This window comes from Silene latifolia, chromosome 4 (genome assembly GCF_048544455.1).
Source record: "Silene latifolia isolate original U9 population chromosome 4, ASM4854445v1, whole genome shotgun sequence".
In the NCBI taxonomy this organism is placed as follows: domain Eukaryota; kingdom Viridiplantae; phylum Streptophyta; class Magnoliopsida; order Caryophyllales; family Caryophyllaceae; genus Silene; species Silene latifolia.
Window position 1 is genome coordinate 16836584 of NC_133529.1, and position 19119 is coordinate 16855702.

Here is a 19119-nt window from a genome sequence, read left to right on the forward strand (position 1 = left end):
AGCATTCATGTTCGCGAGGCTGCAGCTCGTCTCGCCACAAACAGCCTCTACCTGCTTTCACGTCTTCTTGCCATTTAACTTTTTATAGTGCTTAGCTTTGAAAGTATCGTGCTACCTTAAGTATTAGCGTGGCTGACAATATTTAGAATGCTTTCGAAGCAAAGTAAAGGAGTAGTCGTATACCCTTGGAGGTGAATCTTAAAATCCTCCTTCAACCTACAAAAAAATCATCCCTGTTATGGGGGTAACATAGCAGCTAAATGTTACGGCTATGGGGTGAAATTTATTCTTCTTTGTCTTTTTAATAAAGAAATATGACTTACTAAATTATATGCACTTGTATTGTTGTGCAATGGTAACCGTTTGGTGCAAATTGGGACACAGTTGTTCATGGTGGGTAACTAAAAAAAATTTAAAAAATTACATTTGTAAAGTCAAGGGTGAAATTGCATATATCCACAAATTCTTATTTCAGACCGTCATATCCGTCTGAAATGGTCAGACGGATACCATTTCCTTTCACAAAAAACCCATTTAGGGTGTGAGTGGGAAAGCACATGGGGGTGTCCCACCACCCATGTCTTACTCACTCTGTGAGAGTGCCTTATTACTGCCGAAATAAGGCGATCAAGTAAAGACGGACTGGCATATATCCGATCTCGCCTTACATTACCTCGTCATAGGCCAGAGCCTTTAGGCTGAAATAAGGCAGAAGAAGGGTAGTAGGAGTAGTGAAGAACACTCACTCATCACTACCAATATTTTCAGTAAAGCACAAAAGATTTCCAATATAAGTTTTTCCTATAACGCTCGTGGTTGTTTCATTTGTTACAACTTTATTTCCTGATGAACAAACTCCTAATCCTGGAAGTAGTTGTCAAAAGCCAAAATTTGATACTCCAATCTTAACCATTAAACTGAAAAATGGCCCTTGATCAAACGGGGGCCAATCCAATCAAATGAATCAGGGGGTGTAACTGTGTAACGCTCTTCGATTTTGGTTAAGAGTGTAGACTTAAGACATGTGAGTATGGGACTCTACCGTTTTTTGTGTCGAATGAAGATCCTTGGCATTAAGCTCACATTGATTTATTAGCCATGTTACTTTGTTAGATATCCTTGCATTTGCTTATTTGTTTGTATTGAGATCTCATTGCAGCTTTTGAGTAAGTTCAAGTCACACAAGCAGAGTGTAAAGCGGATTAAAAGATTTGGTGATGTTCTCACTATCATTCTTGTGGCTGGTATGCTTCTACTTCTATGAGTTCCTTGAGATAGTCTATTATTTTCGAGCCTCGATATAGTGACGAATCTTATGATGCACATGACGTTTTCAGTTTGTTTAGCAAAAAGTTCTAGGAAAAATTATGAAACTTGTAGTCTTGTATCATTAGATGATAGCTCTTGAGGTGTTATAACTCAAATATACCCTTTCTCTTGTGCAGGCTGTTGCTATGAGAAGAAGCTAGGAAAGAAGCTAGGAAACAATAATGATCTACTCAGCTTATGTGCCTAGTTGATTGAGCATGTGTTTTGTCGCATTTCTGCCATTTTTGGCTGGAGCTATCTAGTTTATGTTGTTTTGTGCCACATTGATGAATAAGAAACCATGCTTGTACTATTCACTAGGTTTTCTCTTCTTCCCAAGAATGGAAGGTATTTCAAAGCGAGAGCCTCCCATTCGCCACTTCTTGAAAGCTAACATAGAGGATTGAGCTGCTTCACACACTGAAACAGGCCAAACAGCATTGAAAAATAAAAATTTGTAAGCAAGCAAATGATTTACATAACTTTAAATCAGTGTTAGATGAGATAATCTCATATGTAAGAGTAACCCAAATTTTTGTGTATTACCGAATTAAATACATGCTGAATGGGTTGGTCTTACATTTACGACCTCTATTATAAATTTGTGTTTAACTTGAAAGTGATCAGATTGTTCTTAGGGGATACAGGGAAAAACTCACAGTGAGTTTCTTCTTTAGTAAGCAGGGTCAGGGGCTTTGACGAGGCAGTGAAAGACGCAGTGTGGGCTTTGCTGAGTACTTCCTTATACCTGTTTGTAAATGCATACAAAAGGAAGGATCCAATCGTTCTGTCACCGATCCTAGGGAAGGTACAAATTAAATTAGTGACAAACCAATTTACCTGCTAACAGTTGCATATTACTCGTGACATATAATAAACAGAAACCAACCTGAAATACTAATACTAACTTGATGACAGAGTGATAGTACAATCAGCCTCAGAATCATATTGCGGCATGACATATAATGACATATAAATGTCATGTTATGTTACTCTGACAGGGTTACAAAATTACATTCTTACAGTCACAGATGTCGGTATGGGTACATATTCTAATCTCTGACTTACCATGAATCAAATTTCGTGAAGCGGGAACTCTGTACAGAATTGAGGCTAAAGGTGCAGGTAATTTTTCTAAAAACATACAATCAATTACTTCGTAATAGACAAAATTTTGTAAATCGACAGATCCAGGATCAACCTGGATTTCCCTGTGCCAATACAGATCCGGAAACAGGTATGGCCATAGCTAAATCACAGGTGTTTGTAAGGCCATAAGGGTCTGTATATATATAATGCGTCCCTGTCCCTTACATATTTTGGGAAGCCATTTGGTGTACTACCTATTAAAAAAGTAGGGCAGTGCAATCAAATGCTTACACATAGTCCTCAAAAGCATGAAACACCAATCAACATGATTCTCTACTTTAGTCACTTCAAGAGAAGGAGCTGCTTCACAAGGCAATTGAGTTACGGGACAAAAAAAAATAGAACCTTTATGGCCATAGCGAAATAAACAAGCCATATGCTCACGCAAGCCAAATTTAGAAGCTTACACAGGTGCTATCTTGCATCCTAATTCGTAAAAGTATTGGCACCGGTTTCGTAAATCGACAGATCCAGGATCAGCCTGGATTTCCTTCCTTGTCCTGGATTAAGAAACAGTCAACATAAGCATAACGAGCAATCTATCACACAAAGCCCACCACAACAACACAGCCTTATCCCAAAATGATTTTAGGCGGCTAACCACTGAAAATAAAAATATTAACAAGGAACCTTTTTATTATCAGGAAAAAAAGGGAAAGTTCATAAATATAAGGAGCAAAGTATTGATGGAGCCTAGAAGGACGTACGTTTGATTGAAGCAATGTGGAACACTCATAATTACAGTTTGTCTAGTATGTAATTCATGAGCGAGCCAAAAGGGCAGCTCTACTTTTGCTCCTTGTTCAACCTGAAAATTTAACCAGAAAAGAAGATCAGATATGAACATATCCATATCTTGGATCTAGCTTCTTCACGCCCATCTCCTCCAACCCCATGGTCTGGCCTTCAATTTTGTTTTCGTTCTAGTTTTAGCCTGGAAGAAAACTTACATTGTTTGTCTCTGAACTCGGATCAAGGGGTCCCACCCCAGTTGCTGCTTTCTGAAAGACTGCTGGAATGAGCTGTAAGCAGACCCAATGGAAAGAGAGAATTAGCATTCAGAATTGGAAGAAAATAACAGCATGAAGAAGAAAAAGAGCTGATTACTAACCTCCTCTTCCGCAAGGATATCATCTAAGTCATAGTAATTTGCCATAGAGAGGCTCTTTCTGATAGTTGCAACCTTTATTTTTAGAAAAAAAAGCGAAGCAAAAATCACACTATTTAACTGGGGTGGTGATTGCTCTCAAATATCACCTGTCTCCGCAAGCTAGAACTAACGAATCATTCACTGCAGAAAAATGAGCAATCCATAGTCAACATCTATGACACAGGAAACAACAGACATGTTTATCATCCTAAATTTTTTGTTCTTCAGCCCAAATGGAAGTTTTCAGCAAAGAGAAACTAAAAATCGAAAATAAGATATTCAAAACAACCAAATCAAATTAAAACCATTGTCAAGATATGACAAATAGCATGATCAGCAAGTTCAACACCACTTTTTATAAACATCGGACATATAAATATCTGATGTTCATACAATTCCCCAAACTGATTAAAATCACCCAACACGGCACCCAGCCAAGGCATTCCTTCATTTTTCATCAGCCAAACTCCTCATCCCCTTCCCAATTTTCGAGCGACTGCTCATCCTTATATACGGCCGCCACCATTTTTCGTCTTTAGCCACCACATAATCACAACCTCCTGCCATCAACACCGGAACTAAGGTAATACAAGGTTTTTTTCTACTCCAATTTTAGTTTACTGATTTGGGGTTTTTCCAATTTTGGTTTTGATTTTTATTATAATGATTTATGATTTATGGATATGAGTTTATGTTCTAATTGTAGTATCTTCTGGATCTCGACAAAATTGTAGTATCTTCTGGATTTGTCGTGCCCTTAGACTTGGATGCTGCCACCGAGGTCTGTCCTCAACTTCACAATAACCCAGATTCTTAAGAAATCTTCAATTAATTATGAAGCTGGTAGAAAATTCTTCATGTTAAATTGTTATGGAACGATTTTGTGACATCTGATTTGTGATTCGTTTGTTGTATTTGAATTATAGATCACGTAAATGTTTAGATCAAATGGTGTTTGTCATTTGTTCATTTTCTTCTACTGTTTTCTATCTGTCACAATGTCAACCCACATATGAAGCTGTTATAGTTATACTGCAGTTATTTTTTAATGCACCTCAACTATTTGTTGAAATGCCCCATTGAGTTATTTCAAGTGTTGCTGTTTCTGGTTGTTGTTCCTTTTTCCTAGTTATATGCCAGCCATAATATAGTTATGGCTCCGTCTCATTCATTTGTTTACCTCTTTTATTCTCTGTGAGGGGTACTTTAATCAAAGGTAAACAAATGCTTGGGATTTAAAAAAGAGTATAAAAGATTCAATGCTAGCTGGGAAAAGTACCAGGCAGCCTTGGATGCTACATGTTATTTCTTGCCGTATAAGACTAACTACTATAGTTTCTGATAGATATACTAGCAAGAGCCCTTGGGATTCGGAGGGGGAGGAAAGATTTATGGTGTTCTTTTGTAGAATTATTCCTATGCTATGATGTTTTTTATTACTCAGTAGATTATTTTTTGTTTCTTATAAGTTTCTGTTTTATACATGCTGGAACAACACAGTCGACAAATCCCTGTTTTATATGTGCATTTGCATTTCTGTCAGGGATGGAATTCATTTTCCAGCTTGTCTGAAACTAGTTATTTTTGTTATTCTAGAAGTAAAATCATATCCACTTTGCTATTCAGGCTCTCAGGTTTTTTCCCACTTTCTACTGGTGATGATAGCATGTCACGATATCGAGCAGACTTTCAAGAAATTGAGGTACTTGCAGTTCCAGAGCTTATAAATTTTATGTTTAAAAATCAACATACTTAATACTTGATTTCCTTCTTAGCAAATTGGAAATGGGAACTTCAGCAGTGCTGAAGAGAATTGATGGTTGTATGTATGCTTTAATACATAGCATCAAGCAATTGTATCAAGACACCAAAAGGTAACTCATTTTCTTGTCGCGGTCCACAGCTCAATAGCTCTCTTAATGTCTAACTGACGTTATTAGTTGGCAACTGATCCTGAAATGATAACGGCTGGAGGAAAGCTTTGATGGAAGTTCAAGCATTAGCTGCTCTCTTAATGTGAAAAACTCAGATTTTTTGTGAATAGTAGTTAATTATCCATGAATTAGGCATGGCTGTTACTTATCCATGAATTAGTCATGGCTGTTTTGAGTCAGGTAACAACTCGAGCTTCAATTCTTTGTTTTTTAAACCATTCTTCTCTTTATGACAACTATATAATAATGTTATAGCGGTGTGATTCTTTTTATTCTTTAGAATGTTAACTTCATTTTGGTTTATATTCTTTTTGATTCTGTGTTTTATTTTTCACATTTAGGTAAATCGATCATGTGCAATTGGAGATGAGCAAATTTGGGTCCGTCAAGAAATTGGTGGTGCCAAGTAGTATCTCATCTTTTGGACCTATTTCTTTGATATCCACTCATATTATACAAATGTTTTATGTTTTTGTTGATAGGTTAGTTGTCTATGTAAATTTGCACACAATGTATGTTAAATCTTCTGGTTAATTGACTTGAGTAATTGGTTGATTGTATTGTATAAAGGTAATTTGTCTCTTAACAATGTAATAGCGTAATATTTTATCTTTTTTTGTAAAAAGAAAAGTAATAGACATCAGATATTTATAAAAAACTGATGTCTATGTTTTTAGATAGACATCAAACATTAAAAAAACTCGGATGTCTATTCAACATATAGACATCAGATTTCTTAAAAGTCAGATGTCTATTAATCAAATGGGCATCAGATTTCCAAAAAGTCTGATGTCTATTTTTTAAATAGACATCAGACTTAAGTCTGATGTTCATTGGTCCTATAATGGATATCACTCAACTTAACATCGGGTGGTAGTCTGATGTCTATTAGTAAAAAAGTCCGATGTCAATCATATTTTCTGTAGTAGTGAGGGGAGGGGGAAGGAAGGAAGGGAAAGGGAAAGGGAAAGAAGAGAAGGGGAGGGGAGGAGGAATGGGGGTGTGAGTGTTTGGATACAATTTCCCTCCAAATTTTGCCTATTGTAGAGAGATTTTGATTAGGCTTGGAGGAGAGAAATTGAATCCCTTCAAATCTCTTTCCCTCCATTTCTCTCCACCCTCATTTGCTATCCAAACAAGAGATTTTAAACCTCCTACTCTCCCTCCCTTTCTTTTCCCTCCAAATACCCCAATCCAAACACACCCTTAAGGAGTGGTGCAAGAAATGGGCAGTTAATGTATTATACAACTGGTTGTATATATAACTTATTTAGTGTTCTGGAGCTTTATTACAAAGTTATTGAGCTATATTAACAAAATTATCGAGATATGGTACAAAATTGTGTGCTTAAAATAATTATTAAGGTCAATAATTACGTAAAATAGCTCAATAACTTGTAAATAACTCAACAACTTTGTGTGAGAGGTCAATAACTTTGACGCGGTTGTACAATGCTATTATACAACTGGTTGTAGGATAGTATTTGTGCGAAATGGGCCGTCTTAAATGAGAATTATATATTGAGTCTTTATTGTAATTATATGAATTTAAAATTGTGAGTTTTGAAACTAAAATCATAAGATATTAAAATATAAACATGGGGAAACTAAATAAATTTATTTACACAAAAACTTAAGAGAGACGGTATTTCAATAGCGTTATTGAGAGACCTCTCACATGATGGGATGAGGGACCCACTGCCCACAGATTTCTTTTTCCCCTATTATGTCTCCCACTAAATTGGTGGGAGACGGTACTGATTTATTTAAGCATAAATGACAACCATAATTTTCAAATTAAAACTGAAAAGTTTTCTAGTCTAAAATCTGGAAATTCGAAGATCGAGTAATAAACCTTGTTGTTGGTGGTTGGCGTCGGGGATGGAGATCTTAACCTTTGAGTTTTAATCGGTGGAAGATCGAGTAATAAACCGCGACGGTACTGAGGAAGCGACTTGATGTGGCATCACAGAAGGTAGTGTTGGTGGGGGCGTGGGCTGCAACGGAGATGGAGGAGTTGCCGTGATGAATCGTGGGTTTTCAAGGAGATGGATGACGTTGCTGGAAAGGGTAGTGGCCAGTGGGGGACTGGGGGTAGTGTTTTTATATATTTTTTTTCTATTTCATTTTGGTTTATCGTATCCTTCTTGGGCTAGCCAAGCCTTCTCTATTATAGGAGAGTTCATTCACAATTACTCAACGGATGAACAAACAATGAAACAAATTAATCTTATTAATCTTAACAGCACAAAACCAGCAGTGCAGTTTATTAAATCTTAACAGCACAAAACAATTAATCTACGGATGAACAATGAAACGAGATCGTGTCCATACCAGCAGATGGTGTATAGATTAAGATCGTGACATACCAGCACAAATTAGGATCGATCGTCTGTGGAGATCGTAGATGGAGATTAATCGTGTATTGAAGATGAAGATATTGAAGATAAAGAAGGAGATTAATCGTGTATTGAAGATATTGAAGATGAAGAAGGAGACGATTTGAAGATGATTGAAGGAGACAATTGAAGATATTGAAGATGGAGATTGTGTATTAATCGATTGAATGAAGAAGGAGATGATCCGCTGTGGAGACGGTTGAGGGATTGAGATTGAAGATGGAGATGATATAGATTGAAGATAGAGAGTGATATGAAGATGGAGATCGGCTGTTTCAATATGATTAAGTTGAGTGTTACTCGATTTTTATTAATTGGCTATTCGGAATTAGACAAGTAACCGTTAATTAGATAAAAAAAACACGGTTACTTGTATTAATTATAACCGTTACCCATTAATTAAATAAGAAACACGGTTTTAATAATTAGATGAGTTACTCGTTTTTAATTATATTTCAATATAATTCATGGCGAGATTCGTGATCACGACACTCATAACGCTTTGAAAAATGATCTTATTGACCATATTTGGGAAAACTTTCGTAACTAGAATTTGCTTTTAATGCATTTTATAATTTCGTAGTATTTAATATTTTTTAATTTAATATTTTTTTTTTAATTATGTATGCGGTATTTTATATGTGGAATCAATTTTTTCATTTTTTTTTAATTGTTAATGAAATCGTCTAATCACTTTTCAAAATTATAACGTTATTTCATATTTTTTTACGTAAAGTGTTAGGATAAATAATGTGGAAAATGATATTTACAATAATAGATAAATAATATATTTATAAATAATAGATAAATAATATATTTATAAAATGTTAGGATAAATAATTGTAAAAGTAAGAGAGAGAAAAGTGGGGTAGAGAATGTGGAAAATGATTGGGATTGTTGTAAAGTAGATAATTATTGGGTTGATGACCTAGGTTGCGACCTTCTGCTTTGGATGGTGAAAATGGGTCAAGGTTAATAAGGTGGAATTAAGAGTAAAATCGGGTCGTGACCTAATTAGCGTGACCTTTGCTTGGGGATGGTCTAAGACTAGCAATTTTGTCGTCGTCTTAATAACTAGTTTGAATGTTCATGCGTTACAACGGGGTAATTAACTTATTTATAATGCAGAAGAAAAAAACCATAAGGGTTTAATGTTTACATTCTATGTCTAATAATTTGTTTAAATATTATTAAAATATCTCTTTCCGAAAAAAATAAAAGATTAATATATACGTGGGTTAACTCTTATTTATGATCATATAACCACCCCATCTTATACTCATCTTTCGATTTGAGATAATATATTCTGGATTTGAAGATGTTTTATAGGTTCTTATCAATTCGTTGTAAACGAGTCACAAGGATAATTCAATGATCAGGAGTTTACAACCCATGTTATCATTTCTGATGACTTCATCGGCTAAGGTAATTGAATTTGTTATGAACTTGTCAAGTCGTCAATGCCAACTGATGTCGCCGTTCCTACACTGTTAGTTCCGCATCTGCTAAAGTTGATCAATTCAAGTATTCAACTGATCATTTTCCTTCGATTTTTTAGCCAAAGTGATAAACTTTCAGAAAAGTATTCATTGGATGCCGAGAGAAGGGGTGGAATATGAAATCAAATTCTGAAATGCAATCCAGAAAAAGCAGAAAGCATTCATGAGAGCATCCACATTGAAGAGGATGGTGCATCCTTTTAGGACTATCTCTCTTCTAAGAGGATGTCCTCTTCAATGTGGAACCAATTTGGACATCCTCTTTGGAAGAGGAAGACTTCCTCTATTTTTAGAGGAAGTTAATCCTAGGCCCTTGTGCCCATTCTCCCATAAAGTTAGACCATGTGGATTATAATTTATGTTTATAAATTTATCAACTATTATAAAAATAATTAAAATATAAAAGAGGAAGAAGAGAGGATCCTCTTTGATGTGGGGAAAAAATGGAAGAAAAGTTAGGAGGAGGATGGTGATAGTGGAAAATGAGGTATCAAAAAAATAGAGGAAATAAGAGGAAATAAGAGGAAGAGGAGATACTCTTCAATGTGCATGCTCTGAGGCTGGTAAAAATTTGTTTTGGACATGGGTAACTGAATACCTCGAATATAATACCTTAAATATAATATGACTTTAGAATAAGATACATTACACCAAGCCAGTATAAATACACAAAAGGGATATTGATTATAGAGTAGTAAATTATCAGCACACTCAAGCTTCTCAGCTTCTGTTCTGTTGGCTCCGGTTGATCTCCGTAAACAGGAAGGACTATCGTTTTGTAATGCAACATCATATTAACCAAAACATGGCAGCAGATACCTCTTCACGGCCCAATATCAGTTAAAAACCCGACCATCCAGCCGGTTGTGAGGCAGTCTTGCTTGTTAATTTATTCGAATCCCCAAACCGTTGGGATTGAGACTTGTTACCTTCACCAGATGACCTAGAGATACGAGCGGAAGCACTGGGAACTGCACTGAAACTCTCATTACCAAAACCCCATTCGTCATTGATTGAACCCGTTGACCCATCTTGTTTGCCGGGGTTACCATTCCGGGTCCTAACCGACTTCGGCGAGTCAAATACAGGTGCCTTTTTACTAGTATCATCGGTAAAGGGCTGCCATGATGTCCCCGTGTTTGGGGAATTCTTGTTAAATAAACCTTGTTGAAGCTCCCCGAGTTTGCCTTCATTACCTTGTCTCTGACATAACATGATCCATTGTGAAGGAGTTAAGAAAAGTTCAAACACTTGATTTTGCATGAGACCACCTCATCGGATAAGATGACTCCAAGTAACTCGCTCGAACCTCAAAAGTATTTCGATATAGAGCTACAATTGAAGTCTCAAGAAAATTGCAAGTCTCATACACGGTAATTTTTTAGTGTGTGAAGGGTGCCATAAGGGTAATTCCGACGTTGATGGGTTTGAAGTTTGGACCCAAGGCTTACGCCATGACTCATGTGTATTATTATTCAACGACATAACCTAATCTAGGTGACATATGCTTTCATACAAGAATTTGTGTAATTACAAAATTGACAAAAGAGTGATAATTAATACCTGGGATTTGCTAGGTTGAACGATAGCGGATGCCCTGTTGCTTACAGATTCCTTATTTGGCGACGGCGTTCTTGCAGCCAAAGCTTGCTTTAGCTCTTGTAACTCATGTCGCTGTGATCGGCAAATTGCAGAGAGCTTCTCATATTTTGAAGTAATCTCCGCCTTTTCTATGTTTGCTTGTTTCAATTGCCCTCTTAGTCTTTCTACCTCAGCCTCTAACGAATTATCCTTCACCGGTTTTGTACTATCAACACTAGGACTAAGTTTAGAAGTATCGAAATCAGCAATAAATGTATTAAAAGCCGCATCATCAAAATTGGCAAATCTTTCAGATTGGCTATTTCCTCTCCCGGAAGGGCTGACCTTTCTAGGCATAGTATGTTTTTCTCGATGGCTTTTATCTTCTGTTAAAAATGTGGAATCATCATCAAATTTTGGTGCACCTTTAACCTCTTTGATTTGGGTGTCCTTGGCATGCTCAGTTGACCAAAAAGCACCAGCTACAGCTCCGCCTTTAGAAGCATTTAGAGAAGATGTGTTTTTAATAGATTCATTTGATGAAGGGACTGGCGGTGGGTTTCTCCGAGGCATAGGATATGATGCTTTGGTTGCAGCCTTTGGGGTACCTGGTACATCAGCAAGGCAAACATGAGTAAATGCCTAAATGGATTTTTTTTTTTTTTTTTTTTTTGACAACAGGTGAATAACTTACATTATTGTACCAAATACAAAGTAAGCTACTCGACTAGGTAGCACCAGACACTTACCAAGATCTAGCACTACAAAGCCATACATAGAGATTACATAACCTTTATTCAAAAGTAAATCTACAACATTAAGGTAAGCAGGAAAAACGATGGTAAAAAGGCAGAAGACGGCAGCTTGGTTGTGAACGTTGATGTCAGCATCATTAACACGAACGACCTCCAAAAACAGTCTATTCATACAGCCGACGGAGTGACAATGACGAGGTGCACTTACGCTCTTGCGAAAAGAACGTAGAAAGAAAAGATGAGAGGCAAGACGGAGTCTGCCCTCGACGGAGATAAATCTCCTACACCTAAGACAACGCATCCATTGATCATAGAACAGACGGTCCGAGAATGCCACCGAACAATGAGCAACACGAACCCTCAAAGACACAAACACCGCAACACAAAAAACCATTAAGAGGACAAGGCTTACCACTGTTTATTAAAGGATAAAGAAAAGACAAGAAAAGCAAAATTAACACCATTTCAAGACGAGAAGACCACCGTCTCAGACCCAACCAACTCCATCCCCGGAAACCCAAAACCACCCTACCCAACACGCCTCAAACAGGAGAGCGAACCCCAACAAACTTGATCAAACCCCAACAAAGAAACAGCTGGACGCGACCAGCCAACCACGAAGACACGGTCCAACCAACAATACTGAGACTCCAAATTCTAAAACAAACCCCCCCAGGACCATTGGCACACGTGCAGCCCAACAAACCTAAAAACACAACAGGCCGAGAAGAACCACCAGGAACAAGGACCAATCTGGTGGGGGGAGGGGGCGAGGGGAAGGGGAAACCACCAGATCGACCCAAAAAACAACACCCTTAACAGAAGAGACCACCCAAATGAGCTATGCTCAACGACCAGACACAACGACGACCGACAACATCGCGACAACAGGACTTACCAGGGGTGGGGAAAGGGGCGAGGGAGAGGGGAAACACCCCTGGAGTGCACGCGATACTTCAATGACAGGACAGGGGAACGCCGAACGGAACGACCTCAGCAACAACCACAGCAAACCATTCAAAACCACCGGACGAGCAGGACTGAAACCACGAACCGACGAAAGAGGGGGGAGATCAATCCATAAAGGGCCGCCACAAAGAGGATTCATGATTAATCACCGGAGATGGGTCAAGGAGTGACCCCATCTCCGGCGATGGGTAGGGGGAGAAGGAGGGGAAGAGATTGGTAAGGGGGAGGCGGCGGGTCAGAAGGGGGAAATTAGGGTTTTCTTTTTTTTAGAGAGAAGGGGGAGGTTATAGAGAGAGAAGGGGATATATCTTATCAACTTTGTTCGCATGTCACCTAAATGGATTTGAAATAAGGTTCAGGGTAATTTGAAATCTCTACTTTATTCAGGAATCTCAATTAAGCTTGTCCGTAGAAAGACTTGTATACAGATTCGAACGAAGTGTCCAGATATTTTATACAGCAAGTACAGTTATGATTGTCCCGAATCTGAAGAATAGTCTACCACACAGATTCTAGAGTACAAAGCCAATTAGTCAAGTGAATAGTTTAAAACAACTTCGTAATTACTAAAGTGATTACCTTCAATGACTAGAGAAGCTGCTTCTCGCATTTGCGGCGGTTGATCAGGTAGTGACTTCTGTGACTCCATTGGTAATTGTTCATTGACACGAAACCAGACCTATCACCGTGAATGTACACAATGAGGGGAAAAAACAGTAAACTCTGGACACTAACAACGTCAATGTTTAAGATTATAAGAAAACAACCACTACTTCAACCGACTCCAATGATAACTAACCTAAGGTCAAGGACATGAATGGTGAATCAAGCAAAGTGCTTGCCTGTGTGATGTCAGGTCTGAGCTTTGGTGAAGAATTTAGCATGTCATGGATCAGATCAGTGGTAGATGCACTGAATTTCGGTAAATCTGGGATGCGATAGTTTCCATTCAGGACTTGCAGCTTTGACTCTCCATCAAATGCCGATTTGAGATAGCAAATTCGAAAGAGTAAACAACCAAGGGCCTAGAAAAAAAAATATCTCATGTTTAAATGCTTGTAAAGCTTATTAGTAATTACCAACACAAGTGCACAAAGAAGGTAGCCAGATTTAAGTCAGCTTGTGGAGCACCAACTTACCCAAATGTCGACTTTCTCATTTATAATATCTTTCCGGTAAAGATCCCACATCTACACCAATCAAAAGTAACTTGGTCTAGTGAGATTCATATTTTTGATAATTAAGCTTAATGAAAGTTTAATAGATAATGGACTGAGAAGCTTGTTTAACCTCAGGTGCTCTATAAGCAGGTGTTGTGTGCTTCCTGATGATATCTTCTTCGACGCCCATTTCTTCAGGTTTCTCAAAGCGCTTGTGATTAGTGGAAGTACTCCCAAAGTCACACAATTTCCACAATCCATCTGAACCGAGCAGAAGATTCTCCGCTTTCAAATCGCTGCATATCATAATGATGCAAGTGTAAGAAATTTACACAAGACTTCATTAAATCAGAACAATCTTTAACAAGCCAGCTCTAACTTAAGGTGAATTAATTTCTTCATGGCATGATATAAAAAACGAAACTATTCACACATGAACTTCCCTGGATGTAGACGACAGCAACAATTAATAGATTAGAGTATTAGACCAATCAAGCTAGCACTAAAGCAAAAAAAGAAAAAACTTTTTTGCAAAAAGAAAATTAAACAGACATTGCTGGATTAAAGGACAGTAAGATAGCTTGGCGAGGAAAATAATCTAATCAACCATGAGAAAAGCGCGGTTATTACCGGTGAGCAATTGGTGGAGAATGGCAGTGCATTGCGAAGACTGCATTACAGACATCCCTAAATATACTCAAGACTTGTTTCTCCTCAAAGTAACCAGCCCCTCGATTCTCTAGAACAGTTACAAGAGATTTATCACAATATTCCATCACAAGGAGCGCTTCCTTTGTCCTACCCATGTCCAAAATAGTACTTGCATATAGAGTTACAACATTCGGATGTCCTATGAGTGATTTCAACACCGAGATCTCCTTCATTGCAAGATCCAATGATTCCTGGTCATTGCATATGATATGCTTCAAAGCATACTGCTTCGATGGATTTGATGCATCTTTTGCCAAGTAGACAGATGAGAATCCTCCTTCAGCAATGACATTTTTTATATGAACTTTGATGTCGCCAATGTCAATAATTCGGCCCTCAAGGCCTGTTGGTTCTTTCTGCGCAAAAGCCTTGAACTTCCACATAATGGGTCCTTGACTCAGGTCAAAGAAATAGCACTGCCACGAGAAAATGTGATTGTTAGAGATAGTAAGCAAATATGTTAAAGAAGCTATCTTATTATGTATTTATGCATAGGTGCAAACCTACAGAAAAGTCCTCTTCTAGACTCGCCTTATATTAAGGCTAAAATAAGTAAAGCGGAAAAGCCAAATGCCTCCAACCGAATCAAGAAGAAATAAAATTTAGTAGATAAAGTGAGATCCAAGCATCAATAAAGAGATCCAGTCTTTCCTGTTCTATTCTTTGCAAAGGTAGGTCGGCCATAAACTTAAGCAAATTTCTAAGGCGAACATGAGACAGAAGGAAAAGGAAATAGAGGAGCCGACATCACAAGCAAAGGATGAAAGGATACTAAAAAGCCAAAAAAAATTAACTAAGCCCTAAACAGAACAAGCTAAACAAATCAAGCCAGTTCTACAGTATGCATGACGCTGTGACATATGCCTAAACGTGGTGAAACAGTTGCGTGCTTGACTCCCCGATGGAAAACTTGTCACCGTAGGAGAACGTGAACCAACAACCACGGTGCAAAACTATAATCATGGCGTCATTGGAAAGTCATATAGTAACAAAGCAAAAAAAAAATTCAAGGTTTGTTTTCTCATGACATAAGGTGCATTGCATTAAGCTTATAAGAATCCCTTAATTTCAGAAACTAAAACTGTATCCAAGTCCGCTATCGTCTATCAGTCCATACTGGTCGTGCACTGACACACATATACCCATTACCCAATACAGAAGTAGTTATAGTCTATCATCTTACAGAAATAATTAGCTTAAATAGAGGCGCTTTGAAGTATATGAATAATAAGTAAGAATGCTAATGAAACATGGTTAATTTTTTCAAGCAGGGTCTTATTAATCGCTATTTATGCAATTTTTCTCTCATTTTATTACCACTCATCCACAATTCTCAATTCTAGAGAAGTATCCCTTCATCACTTCCTCCTACAAGTACTAACTAAACGTTCCCCAATTCAAGGAGAATACAACCACCATTCCACAAATCCGTTAGCTGATACTCATTACATCACTAGAGTACTGCACTAAAAACTAAAAAGCATCTATCTTTAGCAAACAATATTGATTCCCCTTGTATTTAAGAACATTATGAACCTAAATAATGCTATATATTAACCAAAATGCAAAATTTCACTTTTCCTAAACCCAGTTGAGGGTTTCAGTAATCCAACTCAAAAGATCTGACATCATACATTGCTATTTGAATACAAAAGCAACTATCTTTATAAACTAATTTAGGTTCGATTGATACATAAACAACTTCCCAAACCGTTTCCAAACATTATCTTATCAAAGTAGCTACTTGATCATATGGGATTTCAGTTTTGCTTTAAACATTAAGCAACATCTACCAATTAAATCCAGAAACACAAAAACACACCCAACAAAAATCAAAATCAAACACACTACATCGCAAAAGCAACTAACTTTATAACTAAAATTAGGTTCAATTGATACATAAACATCATCCCTAACCATTTCCAAACATAATATTCTCAAAGTAGCTACTTGATCATATGCTAGCAGCATCTAGCAATTAAACCCATAAACATAAAAACACGCCCCACAAATCGAAATCAAACAAAGTACTACATTGCTTTTGCAATACAAAAACAACTATCTTTATACCTAAATTTAGGTTAATTGATACATAAACACCTTCCAAAACCATTTCCAATATAATCAAACTAGCTAGCTGATCACATTAGTTTTGTTACCAACATTAATCAAAATCTACCAAATAAACCCAAAAAATCAAAATCAAGCATACTACATTGCTTTTGCAATACAAAAGCAACTATCTTTAAACCTAAATTTAGGTTCAATTGATACATAAACATCGTCAACCATTTCCAAACATAATCTTATCAAGCTAGCTAATTGATCATATGGTTTTTGCAACAAACGTGACGGAGCCAGGGGGCGAAAAATTTCAGCCGGCGCGAACAAGTAATGCCATAAGCGAAACTGGATAAACCGGCAGCATTAATCAAAATCAAAAATCCACAAAGATCAAAAAAAAAAAAAAAAAAAAAAAACACAAACAAATAAAAAAAAAATTATACATTTCAATCAAAATGAGTTATAGAGAGAATCTAACTCACCCAATAAATGAAATTGAATTCTGATAGTGATGGGCAGAAAACTGATTCAAGATGAATTGACTTACAATCACAAGTAGTTCATCAATGGGTCCCTGTAATAAATTAATTAATTACAGTATAATGGAGGAGGAGGAGGGATGAGTGAAGAGATTAAAAAGGGCAAAAAAGTGAAATGGGTGGAGATAGATTTAGTTTAACTTAGATCTGAAATTATATGATGATGATAGTGCAATGATGATTGATTGCTTAGATCTGAATTTTCACCAAGTTATCTTGTGTTTTGATGTTATGGGAACATGGAGTTGAATGTTCACTTTACCTCGGTTGTTTTCTTTGGCAAGATTTTCAATTCATTGACTATAGCACTATTTGTATACCGTATAGTATAACACTAGTTTTAATCCCGTACAAATTGCACGGGGTGCAGTTTTAAGTGTTGTTATTTATGAATAATATTTAAAATAATGATTAGCCGTATTTAAGATTTTTGAATTGTAATATAATTTCGTGAAAATTGTTATTTACCACCTACTATTTACCGTATTTTACAAACTATCACCTTGTATTGTGTTTATTACAACTTACCACCTACATTACAGGATATATATCCAATCTACCACCGTGTTTCATTCCCAGTCATCAATTTACTTAAATCCCAACTCGTTAAGTTAATAAACTATAAAATGACTAAAATACCCTTACTTTACTTAAAAGTCAAAACCCTTGCTACCTTCTAATTAAAAGACAAACAAAATCGGGAAATTGAGTAGCTTATGAGATATTTATAAGGGATTCCACCCACCATTTAGTAACAAGGGTCTTGTGTTTTTGGGCTTAAGTGAGGACAAGTAATGGGTCTAAATGTACACATCTCATCTAATTGGGATTGTGTTACGACGGTGACGGGTTGAGTTATTATACTACACTAGTTTTAATTAATTCTTGTTAAGATCATGGGTAGGCCCACATTAGAAAATTACTTTTTTACCCCTAAAATCAGCGGCCAATCACAATTCTCCAAAAAACTTAACTTTTTTTTTTTTTTTTTTTTGAAGTAAACCAAAGCGGTTTAACATATATTAATTAAATCCTGTTCCGCAGCATTCACAAAAGATAATGGCAAAACATCCAACCAAAATCTCCTACCTATGAACCATGGCGAAGCATGAGCTACTAAGTGAGCTAGCTTATTATTCTCCCTACGAGTATAATTAAAAATAACAGAATCAAAAGACGGAACTAAACTTAGAATTTCTTTATAAATGAGAAAAATATCGCTACGGCCCTTCTTTCCTCCCTGTAGATCAGCAACCACATTAAGACAATCACTCTCGACGATAACATTCCGCATCCCTACACGCCGAGCCTCCTTCAATCCAAGTAGAACAGCCTCCGCCTCAGCCATTTGCACGGAACAAACACCCTCATCCTGAACCGACACTGCCCAAGCCACCCGTCCATCACCGTCTCTACAAACTGCTCCCAAGCCTACGCCCATACCCTCTTTGACGCCTGCATCGACATTAATCTTCCAAACTCCACCACTCGGCCTAGTCCAGCGTCCCTCCTCCAAAGATACATCCCGCCTCCGTTGCTCCTCAGACCTATCCTCCGACAAGCATTTCATTTCCCAAACCATATCCGTCACCTTCCTTACAATTCGCTCGCCCGTCCACACCCCATTGTCAAATAACAATTTATTTCTCTGTTCCCAAAGCACCCAACACGAAGTCATAAAAAGAATCCGTTCCTCCACCCCCATATCACGTAGCTCTTGCTCTACCCACTCCCTTATGCTCAATCTTCTATGACTCCTAAAAACCGCCAGCCCCACCGTCTCCCAGACCTCTTCATTCCAGCCACAATCCCGAACCATATAGATACAAGACTCCTCATCACCATGACACTTAGGACAAGAACAGTCGAAGTCCCGGACCCGGGCCGCAATATTACTTTTA

General features: G+C 37.3%; 2 protein-coding genes across 4 annotated transcripts; both read right to left on the bottom strand.

Moving 5' to 3' along the window:
* Window positions 1-1365: 1365 nt before the first annotated feature.
* On the bottom strand, window positions 1366-8209 carry LOC141653120 (DNA replication complex GINS protein PSF3-like). 2 transcript variants are annotated; one of them, XM_074460772.1, is made up of 7 exons: window positions 7911-8209; window positions 3569-3748; window positions 3408-3479; window positions 3165-3265; window positions 2865-2957; window positions 1968-2107; window positions 1366-1728 (listed from the first exon to the last, which is right to left on the bottom strand). In XM_074460772.1, exons 2-7 carry the CDS (start codon window positions 3611-3613, stop codon window positions 1619-1621), a joined length of 561 nt encoding a protein of 186 aa, XP_074316873.1. In that variant the 5' UTR covers window positions 3614-3748; window positions 7911-8209; the 3' UTR covers window positions 1366-1618. The 2 variants fall into 2 exon arrangements, with proteins under 2 accessions (XP_074316873.1, XP_074316874.1); XM_074460773.1 differs by having other exon boundaries at window positions 7876-8193.
* A 1793-nt stretch (window positions 8210-10002) lies between these two features.
* LOC141653123 (uncharacterized) lies at window positions 10003-17499 on the bottom strand. Of its 2 annotated transcripts, none has more exons than XM_074460776.1 (8): window positions 17162-17499; window positions 14535-15031; window positions 14035-14200; window positions 13884-13934; window positions 13587-13769; window positions 13324-13423; window positions 11003-11628; window positions 10003-10642 (listed from the first exon to the last, which is right to left on the bottom strand). In XM_074460776.1, the coding sequence occupies exons 2-8, from the start codon at window positions 14996-14998 to the stop codon at window positions 10280-10282; spliced, it is 1953 nt and encodes a 650-aa protein (XP_074316877.1). In that variant the 5' UTR covers window positions 14999-15031; window positions 17162-17499; the 3' UTR covers window positions 10003-10279. The 2 variants fall into 2 exon arrangements, with proteins under 2 accessions (XP_074316877.1, XP_074316878.1); XM_074460777.1 differs by lacking the exon at window positions 17162-17499 and adding an exon at window positions 15119-15221.
* Between the last annotated feature and the right edge of the window lie 1620 nt (window positions 17500-19119).